This window comes from Salvia splendens, chromosome 3 (genome assembly GCF_004379255.2).
Source record: "Salvia splendens isolate huo1 chromosome 3, SspV2, whole genome shotgun sequence".
Classification (NCBI taxonomy): domain Eukaryota; kingdom Viridiplantae; phylum Streptophyta; class Magnoliopsida; order Lamiales; family Lamiaceae; genus Salvia; species Salvia splendens.
This window is the reverse complement of record NC_056034.1, coordinates 39,961,692-39,984,758: the sequence shown is the minus strand read 5'-3', so window position 1 is coordinate 39,984,758 and position 23,067 is coordinate 39,961,692. Positions and strand designations below refer to the sequence as shown.

Sequence of the window (23,067 nt, the reverse complement as noted above, 5' to 3'; positions counted from 1 at the left end):
AGAAAAGACTTTCCAAAACCAGAAAGTGCATATTCTTGGAAGACTGGGGAATATTAACCTACGATAACAAAATAGAAGCCCTCTCTTTCTCTCTCACTCACATACACACACACTGCATCCAATCATGTGGGAAAAAACAGAAAAATCATAGTTTCACAAATCCTAATCACCACCACCACCACCACCCTATTTAAACCTCATTCAAGTACTCCTTCCCCCTCCACTCATTCCACCTTTCTCCTCTCCTTTTCCTCATCATATCAAATCAAATCCCCTTTCTCTCTTTCTCTCTCTCACACACAAACAATATCAAATTAAAACATACATTCTTCTCTCCATGAGGCATCAGCATGATCATGAGGAGGAAGAGCAGGAGCTGTTCACGGGCGGGCGGCGCTGCATACTCGTGAACGGCCCCCTGATAGTTGGAGCGGGCCCCTCCGGCCTAGCAGTCGGGGCGGGCCTAAAGCGAGAAGGCGTCCCCTTCCTGATCCTGGAGCGAGCCAACTGCATTGCCTCGCTGTGGCAGAGAAAGACATACGACCGCCTCAATCTCCACCTCCCAAAGCACTTCTGCCAGCTCCCTTACATCCCTTTCCCGGCCGACTTCCCTGAATATCCCACCAAGCGCCACTTCATCGACTACCTCGACGCCTACGCCCAACACTTTGCCATATCTCCGATGTTCGATGAGACTGTTGAGTCCGCCAAGTACGATCAAGCATGCGGGCTTTGGCGCGTCAGGAGCGCCAACGTGGACGGCTCCACCACCGACTACTTGTGCCGGTGGCTGGTGGTGGCCACCGGAGAGAATGCGGAGAAGGTGGTGCCGGAGTTTGAAGGGCTGGATGGCTTCGCCGGAGAGGTGGTGCATGCCTGTGATTACAAGTCCGGGAAGGGGTTTTCCGGGAAGAAGGTTTTGGTTGTTGGGTGTGGGAATTCCGGCATGGAAGTTTCTCTTGATCTCTCCAATCATCGTGCTCTTCCATCTATGGTCGTCCGCAGCTCTGTAAGTACATTTAACAAAGCTTAATCATGCTTGGCATTGAAAATATAAGATTATTTTATGAGAGACATAACTGAACAAATAAAAGGTCAATTTTAAGTTATTTTGTGAATATTCTGACATGTTAAAGTAAGTTTGTTTTGATGGACAGATACATGTGTTGCCAAAGGATGTGTTTGGGGTGTCGACATTTGAGCTAGCTGGTCTGATGACAAAATGGCTGCCGCTTTGGGTGGCGGACAAGATACTGGTGGCGGCGGCGCGGCTGATTCTTGGGAACACGGAGAGGTATGGGCTGAAGAGGCCGGCGATGGGGCCGTTGCAGCTGAAGCATACTGAGGGGAAGACCCCTGTTCTTGACATAGGTGCACTTGCAAGGATAAGGTCAGGAGACATCAAGGTGGTCTGTGGGATCAACAAGTTTTTGGAGGAAGGTGTTGAGCTTGTTAATGGACAGATTCTTTGTGTTGATTCTGTCATCATGGCTACTGGATACTCTAGCAATGTGCCCACATGGTTAAAGGTGAGGAGGAGATTTATGTGATACTTATGGGAGTTGGTGCTTGTAAAATACTAGTACTACTCTTTTTAAGTGAATCTTAGACACTAGTCTAAGTATTAGAATCTTATGTTTCACTTCATCAATGCATGTTAATTAGCTTTGTTTCTGACATGATTGTGTGTGCTTTGTAGGAAAGTGAGTTCTTTACAAAGGATGGTTTTCCAAGATCACCATTTCCAAATGGTTGGAAGGGCAAAGATGGGCTTTATGCAGTTGGTTTTACAAGGAGAGGCCTCTCGGGTGCATCGGCTGACGCGGTCCGAGTTGCACAAGACATAGCTGAGATTTGGAATCAAGAAATCAAGCACAAGAGCCATGCAGTGGGAGTGGCCTGCAATAGAAGATGATGCAAATAATTTGATGACAAATTCTTTTCTAGTTTTTTTTTCTTTTTTTACCTTTATTTTCTTGTGTTTGGTCTAGTTTTACCAGCACATTGACAGATAAGGGGAGTTTGGTTAGGCAAATGGTAGAAGAAAAGAAAGTATAAAACAAAAAAGAACAAAAACAGAAGCCCTCTTCAATAAGAGTGCCAAAAAACCTTACATTTTAGCATTTATTTTCTTGTAAAAAGGGAGATGAGGCTTTCTTGATTAAACTTTTTTTCTTTAATGTCAAGAGATTAATTTATTTGGTATATGCTCACTTCTCTTTGGTGTTTCCCCCACCCCCTTAAATGTTATGATGAAAGACCAATGGTGAATAACCTATGACTTGAGAGAAAGACCTTACTACCAAATTAATACCGAAAGGGAATTAAAATGGTCCAATTTGGTAGTATTAAATTACAATAGAAGTGATGGGAACCTATCTCCAGAAATTGGTCCAATAATATGGTGGACCATGTAACCATTATTCAATAGCATCAAATGTTGTATTCAATGTGATGCAGACTCTTCACTAGCTTTGTTTAGGAACAAGTACATAGTTATAAAATTGAAGAACTTCCATCTTGCCAATAGCACATGCTACAATTTACACAAGAAAGAATAAAAGAAATACTACTGGAAAAGAATTAATTAATTCGATCTAACCCTAGGTTGCAAGTCGTTGTCAGTAGTGAGAAACTTGATCCACAAAAAATAGATATCAAGGCCAAGACATTTCATTTCTGTAGTGGTGGATTTCACAGCTGCCTGCCCAAAATGGATCAAGAAACATTTATTCTTTTCCTAACACCAACATTAATTAACATTCTTTGCCTAATGATTTCATGTAAAGAAGAATCTAAAATGTATGAATTAGTAAAGCATCACTTTCATCATCTCTCTATCTGAGTCCTTTTCCTATAGCATCACTCATGACTTCACCTTTTCACCTTTTCACCTTTTCAATATCATCATTAGAAACAAGAAAAGTCAATAGAAATGTGGTTTTTTGGCTATGAGTCTTTCGTCCTCACTTCGTCCAATAATAGAATTCGAGCTGTTTGGTGAATTGATTTTTAGAAAAATCAAGTATTGTGGATGAAAAAACTTAATAAAATGTAAATTTTATTTTTATATATTACTATTAATTTTATAATTATATAAAATTGAAATAAGCTAGCCGAAGTGTGAGACTCATTTGAAAATAGTATAATAAAAATGAAATGACATATTTAATTTTAATATTTAATTTTTTTTTAAATGAGACATCTATTGACTGACCAAGAGAATATTAGGTAGCAAATTTGCTACCTTGTTTTATGCCACGTGGGGCCCACACAAGGAAGTAGTCAAAGGACGCGGCTTAACGCATACAGCATGAGCGCGTGCAGTTCATTGCGTACGTCGCATATTTATATTTTTTATTTCTTTTTCTTTATGTTTTCATTTCTTTTACTTTTATCAATGATTTCTTCATGTTTTTCCTTTCCTTTTCCTTTTCTCAATTTTCTTTGATTATTTATTCATATTTTTGTTTTATTTTTTAATTGTTTTATTTAATAATTTAATTAGAACTTTGTTAATTTTGGCTAATTAATTAATAGAAAATGCTTTGTACTCATTTCTAATTTAATAAAATTTTGATAATTATTGCTCATTTAATAATTTATTCGTTTTAATTAATTTAATTTTTTTAAATGGTTCTATATATACAAAAAATAAGATAATAATTTATGTGTGGATGTAATGAAAAAATAGAATTATGAGGTAGGAGCCACAAAATAGTAATTTGAGGATTTATATAATGAAGGAAATTTGGGGGATTTGAAAATTAGGTATTTTGCTGATTTAGAACATAGATTGTGGTTTTTCTTCTTTCTACTACAGTGGATGCCCAAATAGTACATATATTTACATGTTCCATGAACTCCCATGCCTGCTGATTCAGGCACCAAATCCCCTCTCTCTCTCTCTCTCTTGATTGGGGCCACATATCTAGCACTACTTTCATATCCTCACATAATTAGAATCTAGCTAAAACAAAACACTCCAACATGATGAAAACAAAGATTCCAACTTGCATCAGCTGGTAGAATTGAATCACCAGCAAAGGCTCACAGAACTAAGTTTCACCTCAGAAGTTTCCTAAGTTAGATCGTGTGATCCGCTACAAGAAAGAGAAAACACGTGGGGATCAGGTGCAAACACAGAAAATAGTTCAAGAGGAGCTCAAATCCAGGAGAAGGGGGGGATCAAAAAAAAGAAAACAATCGATAAAATGGTTGGGGGTGCTGGTGCCCCCCCTAACACCCCGAGTCAACAAGTGTGTGCGTCACCTCAAGATGAAAGCCCATTCCTTGATGTTGAGAAAGCTTCATTTGATGCACTTTGCATTCATTGAAATCAGTGTATTTTGTCCAAGGTTGGCGGCTGTGTCTTGATGTCCTAGTTCACTTTGTCCTGCTATTACAACGTGCCATTCAAGCTCTTCTTTTCCTTACCATAAGTCTCTGTTGGATGCATTTGGATTCCTTCTTTAATACTTGCATGTGTGAAATATCTCGTATGTGTTCATGCCTCAGTGGCTTAGTTGCACAAATTGATTAAACAAGAGAAATGTATTCTAGAGCTAGTCTTTCTACATTTTTCTGTGGCCAACATGGGTTCGGATAAAATCTGTCAATATTGAATGTGTGAGATATTTATAAATAAATAAATAAAACTACATTCTTTAAGCTTGATATTGATGTTTACCCTACATATATAATTGATTTCATCAAGTGTTTAAGAAGTAGAACTTGGCTGAGAATGATACAAGCTTGAACACAATATTCGTCGTCCCATGTGTGTAACGTCCCACGTCAAGGGGGTAATGAAAGTAACTCTATAGACTCTTGACAACTTGGGTTAGCTCTAATCAGACAATCTTCATCATTTATAGCTCATCAAATTCTTTACTCAAAATAGTAGGTTTCCAACACATTCTGCAGTTTTCAAACCTATCAGTTGAGATGACATTGACATACAATGAATTGCACTCTACATCCAAATCTTGCTCTGAACATCACTTATTCAATAGCATCTGATCGATTTCTCCGTTTTGGTTGTACATGGACACTAGTTTCTTTGCATACGACGGCATGTGCTTCTCGGCTCTGCACCAAAAAAGTCAAAAGAATCATTAAGTAATCACAATCTCTATGCTACTTCGCCATACTCCCTTTCTGGCATACCTTTCTTTTCCCCATGCGCGATTGACATGAAGGTAGTTTCTAATGGTGTGGTAGTCCAGCGAATAGCGAGCAAATTCAAGACCTTTAGGACCAACCTGCAGCGTAAAAGCAAGGTTGGAATGTGAAAACCTTTTACATATCTTGAAATTGTTCAGTTATGGGACAATCTTTACCAGGTTCAAGATAAACGCTATTAGGTCACCAACAAGTTTTGGAGCAGGCTGAGATGGACCTTTGCCTACGAGGGAAAAATGAGCTCTAAATTATATTGCAGATGTATAAAGTGGAGTAATTTTTATAAAGAGTGCCATTGCATACCTAACTTAGCATTATCATCAGCTTTCACAGTTTCAGTTACGAATGGACGTCTGTTACCCTGAAATAAGCAATCCAACTAGTCAGAATCTTAAACATACTGCAGAAGTACACAAAGAAATGATGAAGATGTCAATTACCGAACTGATTGTGGGGGTGATTTCCAGAAGATCTTTCACCAAATTTAGCATCTCCTTTCCACGTTCGTTTCTACCATTTGAGCAAATAAAAAATTGTATAAGCAACTAGAGCGAGCATGCATCACTAAGAAGAAGGTGAATGCACTAGTTTCACATATCACCTAACAGTGACGTATTGTGGATGTTGTGTCATGCTAACTCTGGCATATTTGGGTACGCCCATGTAACCTACTACCAAATCCTGGAATAGTTTAGAACAATGAGAGATGACATATTCTTAAATTCCAACAGAGTTGTGTTTTTCTTCTAGCAAAATAGTAAGTGTGAACCATATATAGTTGAGTGTCATCCCAGTATATACATTGTACTAACAAAAAAGCACTCTAAAGTCTAATGTTAACTTTACAACCTTGGCCGCATGTGTGTTGTGTGTAGTGTTTCGTGCTACGCACAAATTTCAAAATATTGTACGTAGAAATATGAAGTGTAAAACACACCAAAAAGGTTAATTACTGAAACTAGAAAGGTGGAAAACCATGTATTATATGCAGCAAAGATTCCACATTCAACATAAAGCTGACAAACTTCATAAAAGAAGGTATGTGTATACAGGAGTCTCTAACTGAGAAAAGATGGGATATAATAAGACTATCTGGTTCAAGAGAGATTCAGAAGTGTATAGAAAATAAGATTTTATTTACTGTTGATATAGAAACCAAAAATACTATAATGAGCTCTAGATAAAGTAGGGTACACTTACCGCTAAACCATTTGTGTAGTCAAAACAACTGCAAAAACATATTATATGCATCAGCAATGAAGAATATGCAAATTGTAGATAATGCCTTCAAGCACAATAATTGTCACTTAAGTATATAGCTGAACATGCATGATACCTGTAGCAAGAAGGAGCAATCACATCCGTTAACTCATTGGCTGGGAGAGAAAAATACGGGACCTGCTTAGTAAGAACATGTTGAATCAAGCATTACACTATTAAGCACTAAAGACATACAAGATGATGAAACCAGGTTACCTCTTCAATACGACCGTCTAAATGCTTCAAGTGAACCTATTGGATAAACAAAAGAAAAATAAAATATAAAAGCATCAACCAAGTAGCTTAAGAATCATTACATTAATATCCTAGCAAAATTACTTGATGAGTTACTCATGGCAAGTTAGTGTATCACATTAAAAATGCTTTCAATAATAAAACACAACTAGGGACTGTAATGATATTTACTGGCAATGTCTTTGATATTGACGACTTGTGGGAAAGTTCATACTGATCATAGGAAACATATAAAAACCAACAATAACGTAGTTCCAGAAAAGTTTCAAGGAAACATCTAGAAGGAGCCAAACCTTGTAATCTTGCATGAATTCATAATGAAGTACAGTTTCTGGTTCAGTGCTAGCAGCCTTCAGAAATTTGTCTAAGCCTTCTCGGGTTCCATTATCCACTACAAAAGAAAAATGAACTATATCACATAAGATGTTAACCTAAGAAACTTCAGCAACAAAACAAAGAAAATTATAACACCACCATGGTACAAGTTATAGATTTTCACAGTATAGTAGTACATTATTTACAACTACTAGATTTCAGCAGGTTACAAGTTGTTTCGAGAATACACAGCATTCCAAATTGAATTTAATACCAACTCCACGACTTCAATCAGAAATAAGGTTTGAAGGTGCTAAAGAGTTGGACAAAATGACAGGCATACCACAATTAGTTCCTAGAACATAAAGCTTTTCCAGATTCAGATGATGCTCCACTGATCTTAAGGCTGCACTTCAAGAAATTATGCTGCATTAAAAATAGTCTGAGTCACCATTAAGCTATTAAGGAAGGAATTTCATATAATTATATGATTATGATGATGATACCTTGCACTTGGCAGCCAACTCCACAGAAAAGTAGACGTTTTACACCAGCAGCCTGAGATGGTAACCGAAAAATTACTTATTTTTGCATAATTAATCCTAAACAAGCTCCACTTAACTAGTGGATTTAATACTGAAGAAGTTTGGAGTGAAATAATGACTTAAAATACAAAAGTACTGTATTTGAGGATACTGAACACTCAAATACATAGTAGAAGATTTAAACAGATCCGCTGAGAATGGGTGCATACAAGTCGGGTGAAATAGGTACCGTAGAGTAGTCCCTATTCCCTAAAATGAACAGCATATCCAGATAATACCTGATACAAACTATGCTTTAAAACCATTACAATTAGTTTATACTTAACCCCGTCTCATATTCCTCTCGACTCTCGAACACCCTTTGATTCCTTCATTGATATATTATAGTTCAGAAGATTACAAAGCAGTTACAAGCTTGCATGACTATGCCAACAATTTAACTATAGCAGCAGGATGCCATGCAATGCAGTTTTAAGTCAAATACTAGGGTTTTAAGTCCGTTCACTTTTAATTACATCAAACATAATACTAAATGATATTGGCAAAAGATAAGAAGGGTAAACCTCAACTAGAGCAAGAGTATCAAGATTAGGAGAGAGTGTTGGTTTAACTCCTTTGGCAGCAAGCACTTCCTCTGGAGTCCTGATTTCAAAAAAATTGTTTGATTACATTCTAGAAAGATGTCTTACTTTAGAAACCTATCTAAAGATCCTAACAGATCTGGAATGTCATGAAACAAACCTTGCCAATACAGGTCTAGGAGTAAATCTATCTTCTGGATCACTGTAATCATACAAAGAAGAGATGCAAAGAAAAACCATACACCATTAAATAACGATAAATATCTATTCGGTGCAATGGATAGGATGATTAGACAGTCCAGCACCTCTGCACACATACAACAGCTTCGACCATGCCAGTTCTGAGCATTTCCATTGCAATTGTGGTCACTATGCCCGTCCACTGGGCCCCTATTGAAGTAGAGTTATGTAGGATATGGACCAAAAGAATAATGTGTATGAAATATCAGCTCAATTCTATACACAAATAGAATTGGTTTCGACAAGTAGAAATAACACCTCACTGCCAATATACGAATGTGCCAATGATCTGTTTTAGAAATACCCTGATTATGGTTACCAATAACAAGAAAACAAATTGGAAACTTTAACACCAGTTTACAAGATGAAATTTAACCACAAGTTATCATGTGCTACTTTGATTGCGAAATATACTGATATATTTTACTGCTTGTGGTGCTACATTTTTAGTAATATTTAAAATATTCAAATGATACCTAAAGATTATACAGATTACTTAAAAATAAAGTAAAACATCTTATAAATAAAGGTAAAATAGAATATTCAAGGATAATAGTTATTCTTAAAAGGACTGTAGTTTTGAAAGTGGTATATATTTATCCATGCCGAGTGAAGGGCTAATCATATATCTTTGAACTAGCATAAGAAATCTGCAATATCACTAATGCTGTCATACTTTCTTGTTCAACTCTTATAACTTTTTAAAATCAAAGTAAGCTTTTGTTGGATTTATTCTAGGACCAGGACTGATACTTGGCATTTCCAGACACGGCCTTCGCTATTACTATTACACATAGAATACCAAATTCTTGATTAGAGAAAAATAAATAATTTAATAATTATGACGGTAAAGCTCAACCTTGTTAATTCAGAAATAAAATGAAGGTCTTGGTGCTATTTCCCTACTAATATAGATACATAATCTTATTTTTCCAAATTTTGGCAATTTCTTAAGCTCTAAATTAATCTACCTATAAAGTTCTGGGAACTCCTAAAGTAGTCTTTAAAATCCGAAAAATCATAACCGAACCCACAATCATAACCAAATGTCTTACAAGAGGTATATTACCCTAGGAACCACATAAGATAAGCAATGCTAAACATTATAATGAACTGTAGATTAAATAAAGAACTCGTTGAGTATTGGAAGTACAAAGTGACTTGAATCGACTAAGGAACGTTACCCTCTACCGGTTGTGTTTTGCGAGCATATAGTAGATCCTCATAAACACCCATATAAGTCTCATCTAGTGAATCAATTTTCCTGCCTCGGCCATGGACCTTTGGCTCGAGAACCTGAGACAGTACATAAGATCAACCACTAGTACATCAATAGAAAGATGTCTTTCTGCAAGTGTTTCATGACAATATATCTTCAGTATCCACATACTAGACAATATTTTGATAACATAGTTCAAGAACCATAAATTGCCAGAAAAATATAACCACAAGAGCAAAAACAGAAGTTACTTCGATTCTAGACATGCCATCTCCAAGAAAAGCACAAGCGTTCTTCACATGGGCAATGTAGTACGTATCGCATAGCCCGCAGCGGCTGCGCCATCAAAAACAAGCAACATTTCAGCACGAAAAGGCTCAATCAGCTTAAGTTGGTTGAACATAAGGCATAGTTGAACAACAAATGATTATAAACTTAAGCTTGCGGATTATCGACAGAAGAACCTGCAGTGATCCTTGGCGGGGTAGGTACCACCAGGGGTAATTGGTCTAGATTTTTGCCTCCAGTCGCCTCTCAGCTTGGGAGAGTTGGAGGTTGTACCTTCTGCATGTTTCGAGGTACATGTTAACAGAGAAGGAGAAGAAGAGGAGGAAAAGTGCGGAAGTGATAGAGAGATATATACCTGTAGAAGACTGTGAAACTATGGAGAGGGAGAAGGGATTATGGTGAAGGATTCCGGCAGCAGCCATAGTTGTAGTGTAGGTTGTAGCAATGGCAACAGTCAGAGACTGGTAAACTGAGCTGATGATTTTGCGCCACACAATTTAGATTTCCCATCACATAATTTTGCTACGACGTCGTTTTCTGGAGTTTTGGGATTATTCTAACATGTCAAAATACGCCCTCTATTCCCTCTCATTTTTCCATTTTGGCAAGTTCCCTCGTAGCCGTCGCAATGGTAGCCAATCGCGAGGGACAAAAATAAATTCAGGCATTTGTTATCTTATTAATGTGACATTGTGACCAATAATTTAAGTAAATTTTAATAAAATTAGTTATTACTCAGATAATTAATGTAATTTATGGAATCATATAACTAAAGAAAATTATAAACATAAAAATATTACATGCAGGGGAAAAAATTAATGTAGGCTCGTGAATTATTAAAATTGTAAAAAGATGTGAAAATTTAAAACTGGAAGTAGTAATGATTTTCAGTACATAATCTTATATCACGGTAAATTAAAAACTGTCCATAACTCATTCAAGATGACCATATTCTTAGATGACACTTATATTCCTTCTGTTAATATGCATTATGTTCTTTTTAGTTCATCTCATAAGAATATATATTTTCTAATTTTCAAAACATTTTTCTCTTTATTGAGGTAAGACTCATTCTCCACTATTAATACTTCTATTACTTTTTTCTTTATATCTCTGTCCTACTTAATCAACTATGTGTAAAATATATATCCAACTAAAAGTGCATATCTTATAGGCCGGAAGGAAGTTATAAGTTAAAGAAAAAGAAGATACTTGAATATTTTAATAAGAAATGAGAAGACACAACTAATGGGGAAAAAAATTATTTTTATTAACCTTTAATAAAAATTAAAAGGAAAAATATATAGTCTTGAATGAAATTGCGTGGAGTATTAGATAAGTTGTCAACAGAGTCGCAAGATGTGTGGAACTGTTCATCAACAAAATACTAAAATACATGCGCAAAAAGACAATTTAAATAGCTATATTTGTTCGAGAATTAGGATATCCTATGTTCCTTTTGAGTACAATACTGTGACACCGAAAATGAACAAACGGGATAAGTTGTATCCTTTTCCACATTCATTTAAGTCAACTTGTCAGTATACAAGATGATTACACAAACAAAAATCTGGCAAAAAAGAAAATAAAGAATACAGAGATATATATATATATATATATATCACTCCAAGCAACTGCATTGCACCTTTCATTTCCAAATTCCTAATATTTTCCTTTCGCCCTTTTCTGATCAACTGTCAAAAAACATTTAATCAATTGGCCAGGAAAAAAATCAGACCAACTCCGTTACAAAATTGGCAAAGAAACGGCACCATCATGCACCAAGTCCTCTCATCTTCCGAGGAAATGAATGGAAGTGTAGGACGACTCATTGTATACAAACTGCAGCCTCCATCTAGCCACCAAAAATGGGAACGGAGAACGAAGATCCACACAAAAGCTTGTGCTTAGGAAGTGTATGATATAAAATCAATGATGCTTGCCTGGTCGCCGTCTTGATGGCCCACCAGGGAAGAGCTTCATGATCCAGCCCAAAACCCTTTCAACTACCTGGACAGACATGAATAAATGCAAAAGAATTATAAATGTTTGTAGACTTGATTAATAGTATAATGATGAATGTTAGATGATTTGGTTATTCTGAGAAAATTTAGTCATTTCCTCTGTACATACGGCTGAACACAATACAAAGTTTAGCCCAGGGACTGAACATTCAATGGAGGTGTATTTTCAGAAAAAACACAAATAAAATATCATTGTGTAGCAAGGAAAAAAAGTAGAAGGTCACTGTAAAAGGTTCAAGTCATTAATAACCAACAATCACCAGAAGCATAACCTATCAGCGAAGGACCAGGAAATGGGGTAAAAAAACATTTAGGGTTCACTTCTCAGGTCCTTGCTAATACTAACTCCATAACTAATTCTAACAGTATGCCTCGTATCAGCAATTTTTATGGTCTGATTATCATTTATCAGAATAACAAATAAAAGAAGATAAATAAAAATTCATACAACTGTTGAATATATATTACCTCATCTCCTTCATCAGCATACGTTATGCTTACAGGCAAAGTCTGTATATTCTGATGTCTCGGTTGGTTATTATCATTTGCCATACTTTGAGCCATTAAGAGCTCTAATCTTTGTGTCTGAGCTTCAAGCTTTCGGGTCAATTCCTTGTTCAATTCCTACAGAGAAAAATCATAAGGATGAATTGAAGTGGATATGAAATGAAACTAGAGACCATAAACCTATACGTCCATACCAGAAAAATAGGGTACAAAGTTACCAATTCAAACTAAGAAGCTTATTGATTCCATTCCACACCAACATCTTAAATGCAAAATCTAATTGTGGATTTCTCAATTCATGCCAATCAAGCAAAACAATTTCCCCCACATTTCCTGAACCATAAACATATACTAAGAATTTTAACCTAAACCTAAAGTGTGATAGAAAGTGAGGATGGATTGATCATAAAAAAGTTATGTTTTCTTTTTCTTTCTTTTCCTTCTCAGAACCTTTCTCAATATGCTCTTGAGAGATTACTATCAAAAACATAAATGGTGATCCTCATAGAAGATTATATCCCAGTTTCTTTTTATCCTTTTGTTCAAACTCTCTCAAGGTTTGACAAGCTTTAAAATAAACCTATCTGTAAGGGGGCATTTACTTTGAATAATATATGATAGATTGATAAAACATAGGATTGAGCATTTACAGGATAATATGGTCAAACAAGCTCAAAATTAATCCACTCGTCAAGGTAAACAATGGATTAGCTTGGATTATATTTTATCAATCCACCCTATCACTCAAAGTAAACGCAGCCTAATAATACTCCCTCCGTCCTCAGGTAGCTGAGTCGTATTCCTTTTTGGGTTGTCCCACTATAGCTGAGTCATTTCCTTTTTTGGCAAAAATTTCTTCTCTCTTACTTTACTCTCCCTTATATTTTATTCTTCTCTCTTCATCCACCTACCTTTTTCCTTTCTACTTTATTCTCCCTTTACTTAACTCACTTAAAACATTTTTTCTTATATCTCGTGCCAAACAGAAACGTGCATCTAATACAGAGAGACAGAGGGAGTATTATTTTTAAAAACCCGACATTCTTCGTATCATGTGGAGCTAAGCCATAAAACATAATTTTCTCATGGTTCACAAAGCTCAGTTAGGCATATACCCATGACACCATATATGAATCATTTAGGTCCAAAATAAAGAAGTTCCCAACACGATTTTATCTAAATTAGTGTGGTAGGTAGTAGGCTAAAAGACACCCATAAAAGGCAACATTAACTGAGTAAATTACCAGAAGTTTAGAGCTGTGAGATGATTCTGCTGACAAGGCTTGCATTAACTGATCCTTCTCGATTGACAACTGCAATCAAAGATCTACATTAGTCATTTTGTTTCTCCAAAGATAAATACAGGTATTCTTTGATACAAAGCAAATGGTAGAAAGACTCAATGAAGCACACTATCATCTTGCAATCGAAGTAAGAGAACTGACCTCCACAATTAATGTATTGATATTTTGAATCATTCTTATTTGATCAGAGGGAAATGCCACAGGTAGACTTTCAAGATTGAGGTATACATTTTCAGGGGAAAACTGAGAACGAGGGCCCTCATCCCCAATCCCGACAGTACCAGAAGCCGAGACTGCAGACTCTGTGGCTGTATTGGTATCTGTATAATCAGTTAGTCAGAAGATAGACAAAAGTTAGAACATGAATCTACAGAGAAATAAAGCTATCAAACTTGGGGTACACCCAACGAAATTATCTTTCCATATAAACAGGTTTCTTCTATCTCATGATAAGTGAGGTATTATATTCATCATTAGCCTTCCATATTGAAAAAAAAGAGATCAAGTTTCATCACGGGATAAAGGTTGCTCATATATGAAGAGAAATCTCTGAGTACATGGGGGAAATCCCTACCAAGATCCTCCGTGGAAGTTGATACATCTGTTTTAGGGGTTGAAGTCTTGCTCAAGTCGCTTGATGTTGACGAAGCTTTCCATAATTTGGATTGTAGCAGCTTTTTCTCTACAGATAAGGAAAAATAGACCATTGAGAAAATAATAGGGATTGTAGCAGCTTATTTACGAAAACTGAAGTAAAACTTTTATAGAGTGGGGGAAAATCCACTAAGGGTAGCAGAAAATGAAACCCTAATTCTATAGTAATCAACCAAGACGACTGAGGCTGGGTACTCTTGAATTAGATGATATTGAACATATGCTGCTCCAATGCATTCCCATTGGAACCAATTTGGTTCGACCAAAATCCAAATGGACAAGTTGGGACGTGATCAGATAGGAAAGGCAATTTTAATATCTCCATTGTTTGAAATCTTCTGTATATTTCCATCTAGGTAGCAGAGTAATATTAACGCAAGACACAAAATATCTTGAAATTTCCAGTTCTTCTGCACAATTACTATTCCAGATTGTAAATAATTGTATTTTCAACTCCTAGTCCTAGTGTCCTAATATAGGAGGAAGCAAGCAAAAAACCACAAGAAATGGAAATTTAAACCATAAAGCTATTGAACTACATGATTAATTTGCTGCAGGCACACGGACTGGAAGAAAAACACAACCTGTTCATCCACTCACAAGTTCAAGGTTAGTTTATTGGATTTTCAAGGGCTTTTCCCCAAACTACTTTCAGAATGGGACTGAACAAAGCTTTTTCGCCAGTTTGCCACTTAACTAGTTGGTCTCTGTAAGGAGAAAGAACACTCACAAGCAATTTCATTTGATCACGGACTAGATTATTCATTTCACATGAAAGCCACCACTTTTGTTATCAACTTAATTTACAAAAAAATTTCTCTCTTCAATTCTCTAGATAAAGCAAACCCCACAGAGAACAATAAAAAATCTACCTTCTTGTAAGGCATCGATAGTAGATTGAAGATCGTGACGGTCTTTCTCAAGGCTTGACATTCTCTTCCTGTGGAATTCATGTGTAAAAGCAATTAATAATTTGATAAAAATAGAAAATACAAACTAAACCATGTTCTCCAATATTATTCCGGTATTCCCACATTCTATAAAGCGGGGCTTAGCTAGCACAAGATATTAGACATGTTCGACCATTACGAAAAGTCAGGTTGAAACCGTCAACCAAACTTTTGACCAACCGTAACCGCGTTTCTTAGTTGAATGTGTAACCAAAGCTATGGTTTAACAGGTAAGGTTACTTCTTAGGGTCATTCAGAAACCATGAAACCAGCAGTGAAGCGCTGGTTAACCGCATTTATCTGTCATATCCAACGCAATTTGACTTGTAGTCATTATGCTTGAAATTAATGGCTAAGATTTATAGAGTGAAACAACCATGGGGGAGGAGGCAAAGCAAACAGTCTGTATTCATCATATTAAAAAAATTGTTTTGAACAGAGGTCAGATCTCTTGAACATTTGAAAGTTGAAACAGAGGTAATGACAATCTTACAGCTGTTAATTCTGATCCTACTTCTAATCTCTCATTCTCTCTCTCAATTCTCATGTCTCAACTCTCATTAATTAACAATAATTATCTATAAACTTCAGAGTCCTCTATTCTTGATATATACTTAATAATTAAATCCAAGTGCTTTCTTTCTTTTCTCTGTTTTCTTTATCTTTCCATTTAACTCGTTATTTGTATGTTGTAAGGAAATTTTATTATTTTTACTAGTAAGTTGAAACCTTTTATTTTAACAGAATTGTAGTCAAAAGTTGTAAATTGCACTTCCATTTGATAATCAATAAAATATATCAATTGTTTACATTATCGTTTGATATTTAATACTCCCTCCGTCCCGCACTACTCGCACTTATTTCCTTTTTGGGCGTCCCAAGTTACTTGCACTCTTTCCATTTTTAGTAAAAAATTTCACCTACAGCCGTCATTTTTGACTTTCCTATACACTCATTCCTTAATCTCCGAGCCGAAAAGGAAATGAGCGAGTAGCCCGGGACGGAGGGAGTACTTTGTTCAATTTTTTTCCACTTTCATATTTCACGTTCACAATCAAGCTTACTTGACTTGCATGTATTTTTAATTTAGCTCAGAATCACTAAATACATGTGTGAGTTCTTTTACAAAGAAAAAAAAACACAGTAGTGTTTAGTGACAAAGAAAGGACGCCCAAAAATTATTTTAGGAAAACCAATCAAACGAAAAATTATAATAAACGGAGAACTTCAAACCTGTAAGAATAAATCTCTGCTTGGGAGTTCTCCAACTCCCTCTCTAGTTTCAACTCATTGGACCTCAAGCGCAATGCCTACATAGACACGAAGATGCAAAACAAAAAATAAAGTGATAGAGATCAAGATTGAGAATTAAATTTGAACTACAACAAATTTGAAAAGGGAGACAGAGGAATGCAAAGTAATACCAGAAGAAGACATCATTGATGCTACAGAATCAAAATAGGCATATCAACAATGTGCACAGTGTGTTAATCAAATGTCCAGGCATATGAAGAGAGAGAGAGAGAGAGAGAGAACATTTAAGAGACTTGACACAATCAATACATATTTTTTATAATTATGCAAGTCTTTATTTCTATAACAGATCAGGTTAGTATTATGACAATTCCTTTTTGTCATTTGGCAACATAGTTACCTTAACATCATTTATAAATATCCACAGCATTATGCTAAAATTATATATTTAATGCGTGAATACAAATCCCAACTCTTTGGATGGATCCCTAAAAATGTGGTTTAGCCCATGACATTTTTTTTATCATTTTCCTCATCATGTGACACACATATAAAACACAAGATGAAGTGATTGAATATTTGAACGAGAGGATACACCCAAATAAACTCATCGTATTTACATTTTTCTTCGCACGGTCAAGACCACATTAATGATTTATATCTGTGAAATGATTTACCTTTTCTTCCAGTGCAATTACTTCAGAAGCCAATAGTTTTGCGCGTTCATCAGCAGCATTGCATTCCAGCAGGACATTAGAATATTCCATTTTTACAGCCTCAAGTTCTACCTAAAGATTTTCAACATGTGTTGGTGAGGTGTGATTCACGGAAGAGCAGGAAAGACTATGAAATTTAACTACAGACTACTTACTACAGTCTGCTGGAGAAAAATCTAAGATACTAAGTCCAAAAGATATTAATGGTTAGGAATTAAGTTAATTTGAAGAAAATTTAAGACACAATTAAAGGACTAGTTTTAGTATGCAGGTGTTCAGACAAACATACAACAGTAAAAGGACACTAAGGGAACAAAATTATTACTCAGTGCACAATAGTAATATTGACAGTCTCAATTTTTAAACACTAACCAGTTGGGCTTTGATTTCTTCCTGCAACCTTTCAAGGTCAAACTTAAGCTGGTTGACAACTGTTCCCTGAAGTTAAAGGAACAGAGAACAAAGAGTCATCATTCAATAAAAAGAAAGAAAGAAAGAAATTAATGCAGCATTTAAAAATGACAAAATTAGACCAGTGTAAGAAGGCAAATAGCATAATACATTAGCTCCTGGTTTCAGTATTGTGCTTCATAGACCTCAAAATTACTGCAATGATTCACTCAACTAAAGATAACTTTGTGAGATTCTTAATAATGCAAAAAAAAGGTACAACTCTGAGGGAGTGAACTTAAGGTCATTTATTATCTATGATCTAATCACATTCATATGCAGAGTAAAATCTGGTGTGTTACTAATACAAGGAAAGTAAGCAAAAAAGCGGGGATACATATGTTAATTGTTGTTCAGCAGAAAAAATAAGCTCAGGCTCAGCCTTCATACACGCTTTGACAAGATCCTCCATATGCTTGAGTGAAATAAACATGTTATAGTGCTTAATATCATAATAAATTATATTGGAACAAGATCCTCCACAAGAGTGAACAAGTTTTTAGTTTAGAATAGTGTGAATTTATCTGCATGCACGCACATGCAGAGAGGTGCATTACCTTTCATCTAGTTACTCCTATCAATGACCAAGCCCCGGTCAAAGTTAGAACAAACAATCACTACTACTAGTTTAGGAATTGGAATGAGTTTCAAACCAGTTCATTTGAGTCGACATATGACACTATTAGGATATTGCAATAGAAGTTAGCCAAAACAAACAAAATCATGTTTTAAGAGCAATAGCTTCAAATGGGTATAAAAAGAAGCTTTTATATAATAAGCTTATTATCATATTCAACACGTGGAGAACCAGGCATGAATGCAGATTAACAAAGCAAGTAAAACTGCAACCTAAGCCGAGAATGGCAAGTTCAGACCTGTTTATTAGAGCTATCTGTTAAAGCTGAGTTTTCAGAGGCCAAAACTCTGATATTCCCCTCTGAAGCTATATTATGATATTTGGTGTTAGCCACACACGCACAAAGGCACCCAATACAAATAAAATCACATGGTAAGAGCAATAGCTTTACTTTGAGAAACAGAGCAGTTGATATACAAAAAATGCAATACAGGAATACTTATTTCCAGTCACATGGAGAACCAGCAATGAATGTAGACTAGCAATGCAACTAAAACTGCAACAAATGCTGAGAATGATAGGTCCAAACCTGTTGATTATAGCTATCTGTTAAAGCTGAATTTTCAGAAGCCAAAGACTCTGCTAATGCCCGTGAAGCTTCAAGAGCACGTTGCAACGAGAATTTCTCTTGTGTCAAATCTTCGATATGCTGCAACGGGACAAGTTATTAATTATTTCTTTAAGGACCAAAAGAATGCAATAGAAATCAATTCTCTCATTGTAAAAATGAAGAAAGGAAAAAGTAGATGCACAATTAAGTTACCGAAAAAGGACTAATTATTTTTCAAAAAACTGCACAATTTAAACCACCCCACCACCAACACCCTGCATGATTCCCTTTAGTCTTTATAGATTACTAAAGAATCTTTTGTTTTATATTCGCAAAAAATTAACTTACCGAAAAAGGACTAATTATGACCAGAAGGCACTATTCTGCATTCTGATGCAGATTATATTGTAGTAGTAGACTCTTTGATCAAAATATCATTGAAATCGTGAGTATGAATGCAGCCTTCAGCATAAACAATGACAACATTTCTAGTGGTATGAGTTTCCAGAAAATAGATACCAGATATTTTTCATGGTACAACTAAATATAGCATAAGTGTTGCAACTTGCAATAATGAGTGTTATCTTCTTGCGGGCATTGCTTCATTCTTTAGATATTAAAAACATACTGCACGATTCTAATGAAGCATAATAAGCCTTATTCTGCTTCATTTGTAGGATCTCACATTTGGGCAGCTCTAAGGACAATTTTGATCATGCAGTACGGTTTTAATATCTAAAGAATGAGGCAGATGATATCATACTATATACTAGGTGAATGGTTATCAAGTGTTCAGAAGTGGTCCTGCTCTAAAACATAAGTTTTAAGCGTAAATTGAACATGTACTTTTTGTACTTGATCTCTCTAACTGACTATAAATTATGGGGTTAGTGGAGCATGTCAAATAAGTGTCTGGTACTGTATATGAATGCTGAGGTCAGAAATATGGGAATTTCTTTTCAGCATGGAGATTAAGAAAGAGATGTTTAGTGTGTTAAGGGGGGAGATTGTAGGAGAGAGCTGAGAGAATAATGTAATAAGTACATAGAGAATAAAGTAGGGAAGAGATAAATGTGTTAATTTTACCCAAAAATGGATATGACTCTATTAGGATGGAACGTCCCAAAGAGGAAATACGACTCTAGTCTATTAATGCAGAACGGAGTGAGTAATTTATTTCCTTATAGTTTGCTTGGATTTCGAAGATGGCGTTCTAGTTCATAACTTATTATCAATGATTGCAACACTTTTGCTATATTTAGTTATAGCATGAAAATAATCAGCATCTATTTTTCTGGAAATAAATGTTGTCATTATTTATATTGAGGGCTGCATTCACACTCACGGTTTTGGTGAATATTGATATTTAATAGATTTCCAGGACAAGAAAAAGTATCACACGCAAATAAGATGTATCATAAATCTAGATAATAGAACAACGCAATGCTCCCGTTATCGCCTCCCCAGCAAAAAGAAATTAAAGAAAACTCAGTCAACCAAAAATATTGTGAAAGAGACAACAAGCAGTATACGAACCTGTTCTAAAGCAGCAAAGTCTTCATTCTGCTTCTGGGAAAAGAAGTCATGTTTCTGTTCTGTGATATTAAATAAGCCAACGCCATCCCCAGATGAAAATGTAGTGTTAGTGAATCTATGTGGAACTGATGATGCCAAACCATCCACTGGGTGAACTTTGGAACTCGATATATCATCTTTTTCTGTGCTAAAGAGAGGAGGAGATGATGAAGGGCCTTTTGAGATCTGAATGGAATCTAGAAAAGATGGACGGGTTCTTCTCCCAGATGCGGGTGGAGATGTGGGTCCACGATTTGATGAGCTCAGTGTCTCGGAGTTGTAATCAGATTTATTATCAGAGGTCCACAAAAACAAATTGTTTGTACTCTCTGAATGATTAAAAGCACTGCCAAATTTCTTCCCTTCCATACCAGATAACACAGAGAACTTCTCTTTAAGTCCGATTGCCGGGTCGCTTATATTTGAGGAAGAATGCTGAGGCTCTACCATCCCAGAGGAAGACCACAGAATGACATACAGAACAAACAACATACCTTATCATATAATTTCAGAAGATATCAGAACAAAAACAATGAGTGTGTTACAGCGAATGGTTTTACCTATGAAAGATGGCATGGTTAGTTTGAAATCCTCATCTCTGCTATTACCAAGAGAGCTGACGAAATTTTTCGGCTTAAAATTGGCTGTATAAATAGATGACGTACTTGAATTAACAAGCGGGACATCCTTCTCTGGACGATGAATGTCATTTGATGGGTACTTATCTAATCCATCAGAAGTAAGGTAACTGGAAGCATGGTTTTCCCCAGAAGCAATTTCAACTGATATTCCATATTCATCCTTCCTGCTCTGAAATTTATCTTGAGGGCTTTGATATTGTTCCAAATGGACGGAGGAAGCATGATCTCTGTAACCTTCATTATTTGAGTAAGAATGCACGAAGTCGGATGCAATTATGTCATTGTTTCTGTCTAAAAGAGAGGAAGTTGCATTCTTATCACTAGAAGAAATAAAATCATTTTGTCTAGGAATATCATATTCCTTCTCAGCAATCTTAGGAACATCATTTGACGTCTCCGGTCGACCTTCAGATATCGTATCTGAAGTACCTACTCCATTAGATTCGGTGGGGCGTACATTTTCTGTTTCTGGAGGTTGTTTTTCATTTATAACATTAGTAGAGGAAGCTTTCTTTGCAGCTCTCTTTCGACGAAACTCCTCTAGCTGCAATTTAGTAGTTACACAACAGTAAGACTGCTAAATAATAAACTATCCACGCGAAGACAAATGTGATCAAGATGGGAAGATAATCAGCACACCAAACAATTATCAAACAGAGGATGCAACACAAAGTGCCAAAACTTGCCGCTTAACTTTTAAAGCTAATGCCATACAAAAAAAATGCCGATTAAGCATCAGATCAATCTACGAATTCTACTAAAACGTGAATTGAAATCAATAATAGAACAAATGCAGATTTATTCAATAAGTTTCCTAGAGGTAAAATCGTGAAAACAACGTCTAAACAAACAAAACGATCCCAATCAACGCCGTTCGAGATGCCACACAGAGAAAACGAAAAATACCTTCTTCTTTCCAGCTTCCAAATGCTCTTGCTTCTTCAATACCTGTGCCGACGCCATCGAAAATTCTTAGCCACCAAATTCTCACCTTCTCATAAAATTCCGTCACAAAAAAACCCTATAACTCTCCTCAATTAACCAGATCACACCACTAATTTCCCTACAGATACACCCACGAATTCCGTTACACGCAACAATCAAACTGCGAACTAGACAAACCAATAAATCAATGCAAACAACAAAAAAACAATAAGTTTTTAAACTAGGGAAACACAATCCTTCCTCTTCTATATAGAATTGGAATAGAGATTTCCGATCTGGTCGGAGAGAGAAAGGGAGAGATTTCCTGTGTAAAGGTTTTCTCTCTCTATTTTCATCTCCAGTAAATTTAAATTGGTTTAAATGGGGAATGAGATCCAAAAACGCACCAACTGAAGAACGAAACGCAGCTTCAACTTTTATTTTTTCTTTTTTTATTAAGTTTATTTTTACTGTGGTAGATGTATTTACTTTAAATTTTTATTTATATTTACAAAAACATGCACTATTTGATTTGTTAAAATCATAAAATAAATATATTTAACAAAAATACAATATGTGTATATAATATTTGATACTATGATAATTAGAATTGGTAATTTTTTTAATTTACGAATCTGACAAAAATACTAAGTGGAGTATTTTTAAATGTTTATATGAAAAAGTATTCTATAATAAAATAAACATATTATATAAAAAAAAGAACAAAAAAACTTGATTTGCTTTATATTCAGTATTTTGATTTATGAATCTAACTAAATGTTGCAGTATTATAAACTTTTTAATGAAAAATATCCCATAATAAAAATAAACATACAAAACCTAAATAAAGAAAAATAAAATAAAAAGTTTGTGTTTCATTCTTTGAAACGACGTCTAATCGTCTATGTTATAGTAAAGCAATACATCGTGTAAAAAAAACCATACGCTTTTGGTGACACGTGCGCATCAATAATGTACCCTTGTGAATTGTTGA

The 23,067-nt window shown here is 35.5% G+C and overlaps 3 protein-coding genes across 4 annotated transcripts; 1 reads left to right on the top strand and 2 right to left on the bottom strand.

Moving 5' to 3' along the window:
- Nucleotides 1–240: 240 nt before the first annotated feature.
- On the top strand, nt 241–2,192 carry LOC121793691 (probable indole-3-pyruvate monooxygenase YUCCA3). The gene is made up of 3 exons (XM_042191734.1): nt 241–1,009; nt 1,158–1,529; nt 1,700–2,192. Exons 1-3 carry the CDS (start codon nt 338–340, stop codon nt 1,913–1,915), a joined length of 1,260 nt encoding a protein of 419 aa, XP_042047668.1. The 5' UTR covers nt 241–337; the 3' UTR covers nt 1,916–2,192.
- A 2,651-nt stretch (nt 2,193–4,843) lies between these two features.
- LOC121796023 (7-hydroxymethyl chlorophyll a reductase, chloroplastic-like) lies at nt 4,844–10,389 on the bottom strand. The gene is made up of 19 exons (XM_042194710.1): nt 10,243–10,389; nt 10,064–10,163; nt 9,851–9,935; nt 9,565–9,676; nt 8,446–8,530; nt 8,301–8,342; nt 8,123–8,201; nt 7,521–7,572; nt 7,358–7,420; nt 6,993–7,090; nt 6,661–6,696; nt 6,521–6,582; nt 6,385–6,412; nt 5,786–5,865; nt 5,625–5,694; nt 5,488–5,545; nt 5,343–5,407; nt 5,170–5,264; nt 4,844–5,091 (listed from the first exon to the last, which is right to left on the bottom strand). The coding sequence occupies exons 1-19, from the start codon at nt 10,307–10,309 to the stop codon at nt 5,001–5,003; spliced, it is 1,368 nt and encodes a 455-aa protein (XP_042050644.1). The 5' UTR covers nt 10,310–10,389; the 3' UTR covers nt 4,844–5,000.
- Nucleotides 10,390–11,373: 984 nt separating this feature from the next.
- Nucleotides 11,374–22,432, bottom strand: LOC121796022 (protein BLISTER-like). Of its 2 annotated transcripts, XR_006049692.1 has the most exons (14): nt 22,056–22,432; nt 21,069–21,693; nt 20,470–20,951; nt 18,913–19,032; nt 17,669–17,734; nt 17,258–17,368; nt 16,560–16,636; nt 15,249–15,316; nt 14,297–14,404; nt 13,864–14,042; nt 13,663–13,731; nt 12,380–12,535; nt 11,660–11,897; nt 11,374–11,581 (listed from the first exon to the last, which is right to left on the bottom strand). XR_006049692.1 is itself a non-coding variant. In XM_042194709.1 (13 exons), exons 1-13 carry the CDS (start codon nt 22,110–22,112, stop codon nt 11,817–11,819), a joined length of 2,199 nt encoding a protein of 732 aa, XP_042050643.1. In that variant the 5' UTR covers nt 22,113–22,432; the 3' UTR covers nt 11,374–11,816. The 2 variants fall into 2 exon arrangements, 1 of the variants encoding a protein (XP_042050643.1); XM_042194709.1 differs by having other exon boundaries at nt 11,374–11,897.
- Nucleotides 22,433–23,067: the final 635 nt, after the last annotated feature.

What these genes read in the sequence shown, in the direction of transcription:
- LOC121796022 (XM_042194709.1), bottom strand. Translation starts at nt 22,112, where the DNA reads ATGGCGTCGGCACAGGTATTGAAGAAGCAAGAGCATTTGGAAGCTGGA. An exon ending in GCAGAGATTTATTCTTACAG is followed by an intron (nt 15,317 to 16,559) that starts GTTTGAAGTTCT and finishes TGAATTCCACAG; the next exon opens with GAAGAGAATGTCAAGCCTTG. An exon ending in TCAATACATTAATTGTGGAG is followed by an intron (nt 13,732 to 13,863) that starts GTCAGTTCTCTT and finishes CTTTGATTGCAG; the next exon opens with TTGTCAATCGAGAAGGATCA.
- LOC121796023 (XM_042194710.1), bottom strand. Translation starts at nt 10,309, where the DNA reads ATGGCTGCTGCCGGAATCCTTCACCATAATCCCTTCTCCCTCTCCATA. An exon ending in GCTGTTGTATGTGTGCAGAG is followed by an intron (nt 8,343 to 8,445) that starts GTGCTGGACTGT and finishes GTATGATTACAG; the next exon opens with TGATCCAGAAGATAGATTTA. An exon ending in TGATGATAATGCTAAGTTAG is followed by an intron (nt 5,408 to 5,487) that starts GTATGCAATGGC and finishes TTTCCCTCGTAG; the next exon opens with GCAAAGGTCCATCTCAGCCT.
- LOC121793691 (XM_042191734.1), top strand. Translation starts at nt 338, where the DNA reads ATGAGGCATCAGCATGATCATGAGGAGGAAGAGCAGGAGCTGTTCACG. An exon ending in CTATGGTCGTCCGCAGCTCT is followed by an intron (nt 1,010 to 1,157) that starts GTAAGTACATTT and finishes TTTGATGGACAG; the next exon opens with ATACATGTGTTGCCAAAGGA. An exon ending in ATGTGCCCACATGGTTAAAG is followed by an intron (nt 1,530 to 1,699) that starts GTGAGGAGGAGA and finishes TGTGCTTTGTAG; the next exon opens with GAAAGTGAGTTCTTTACAAA.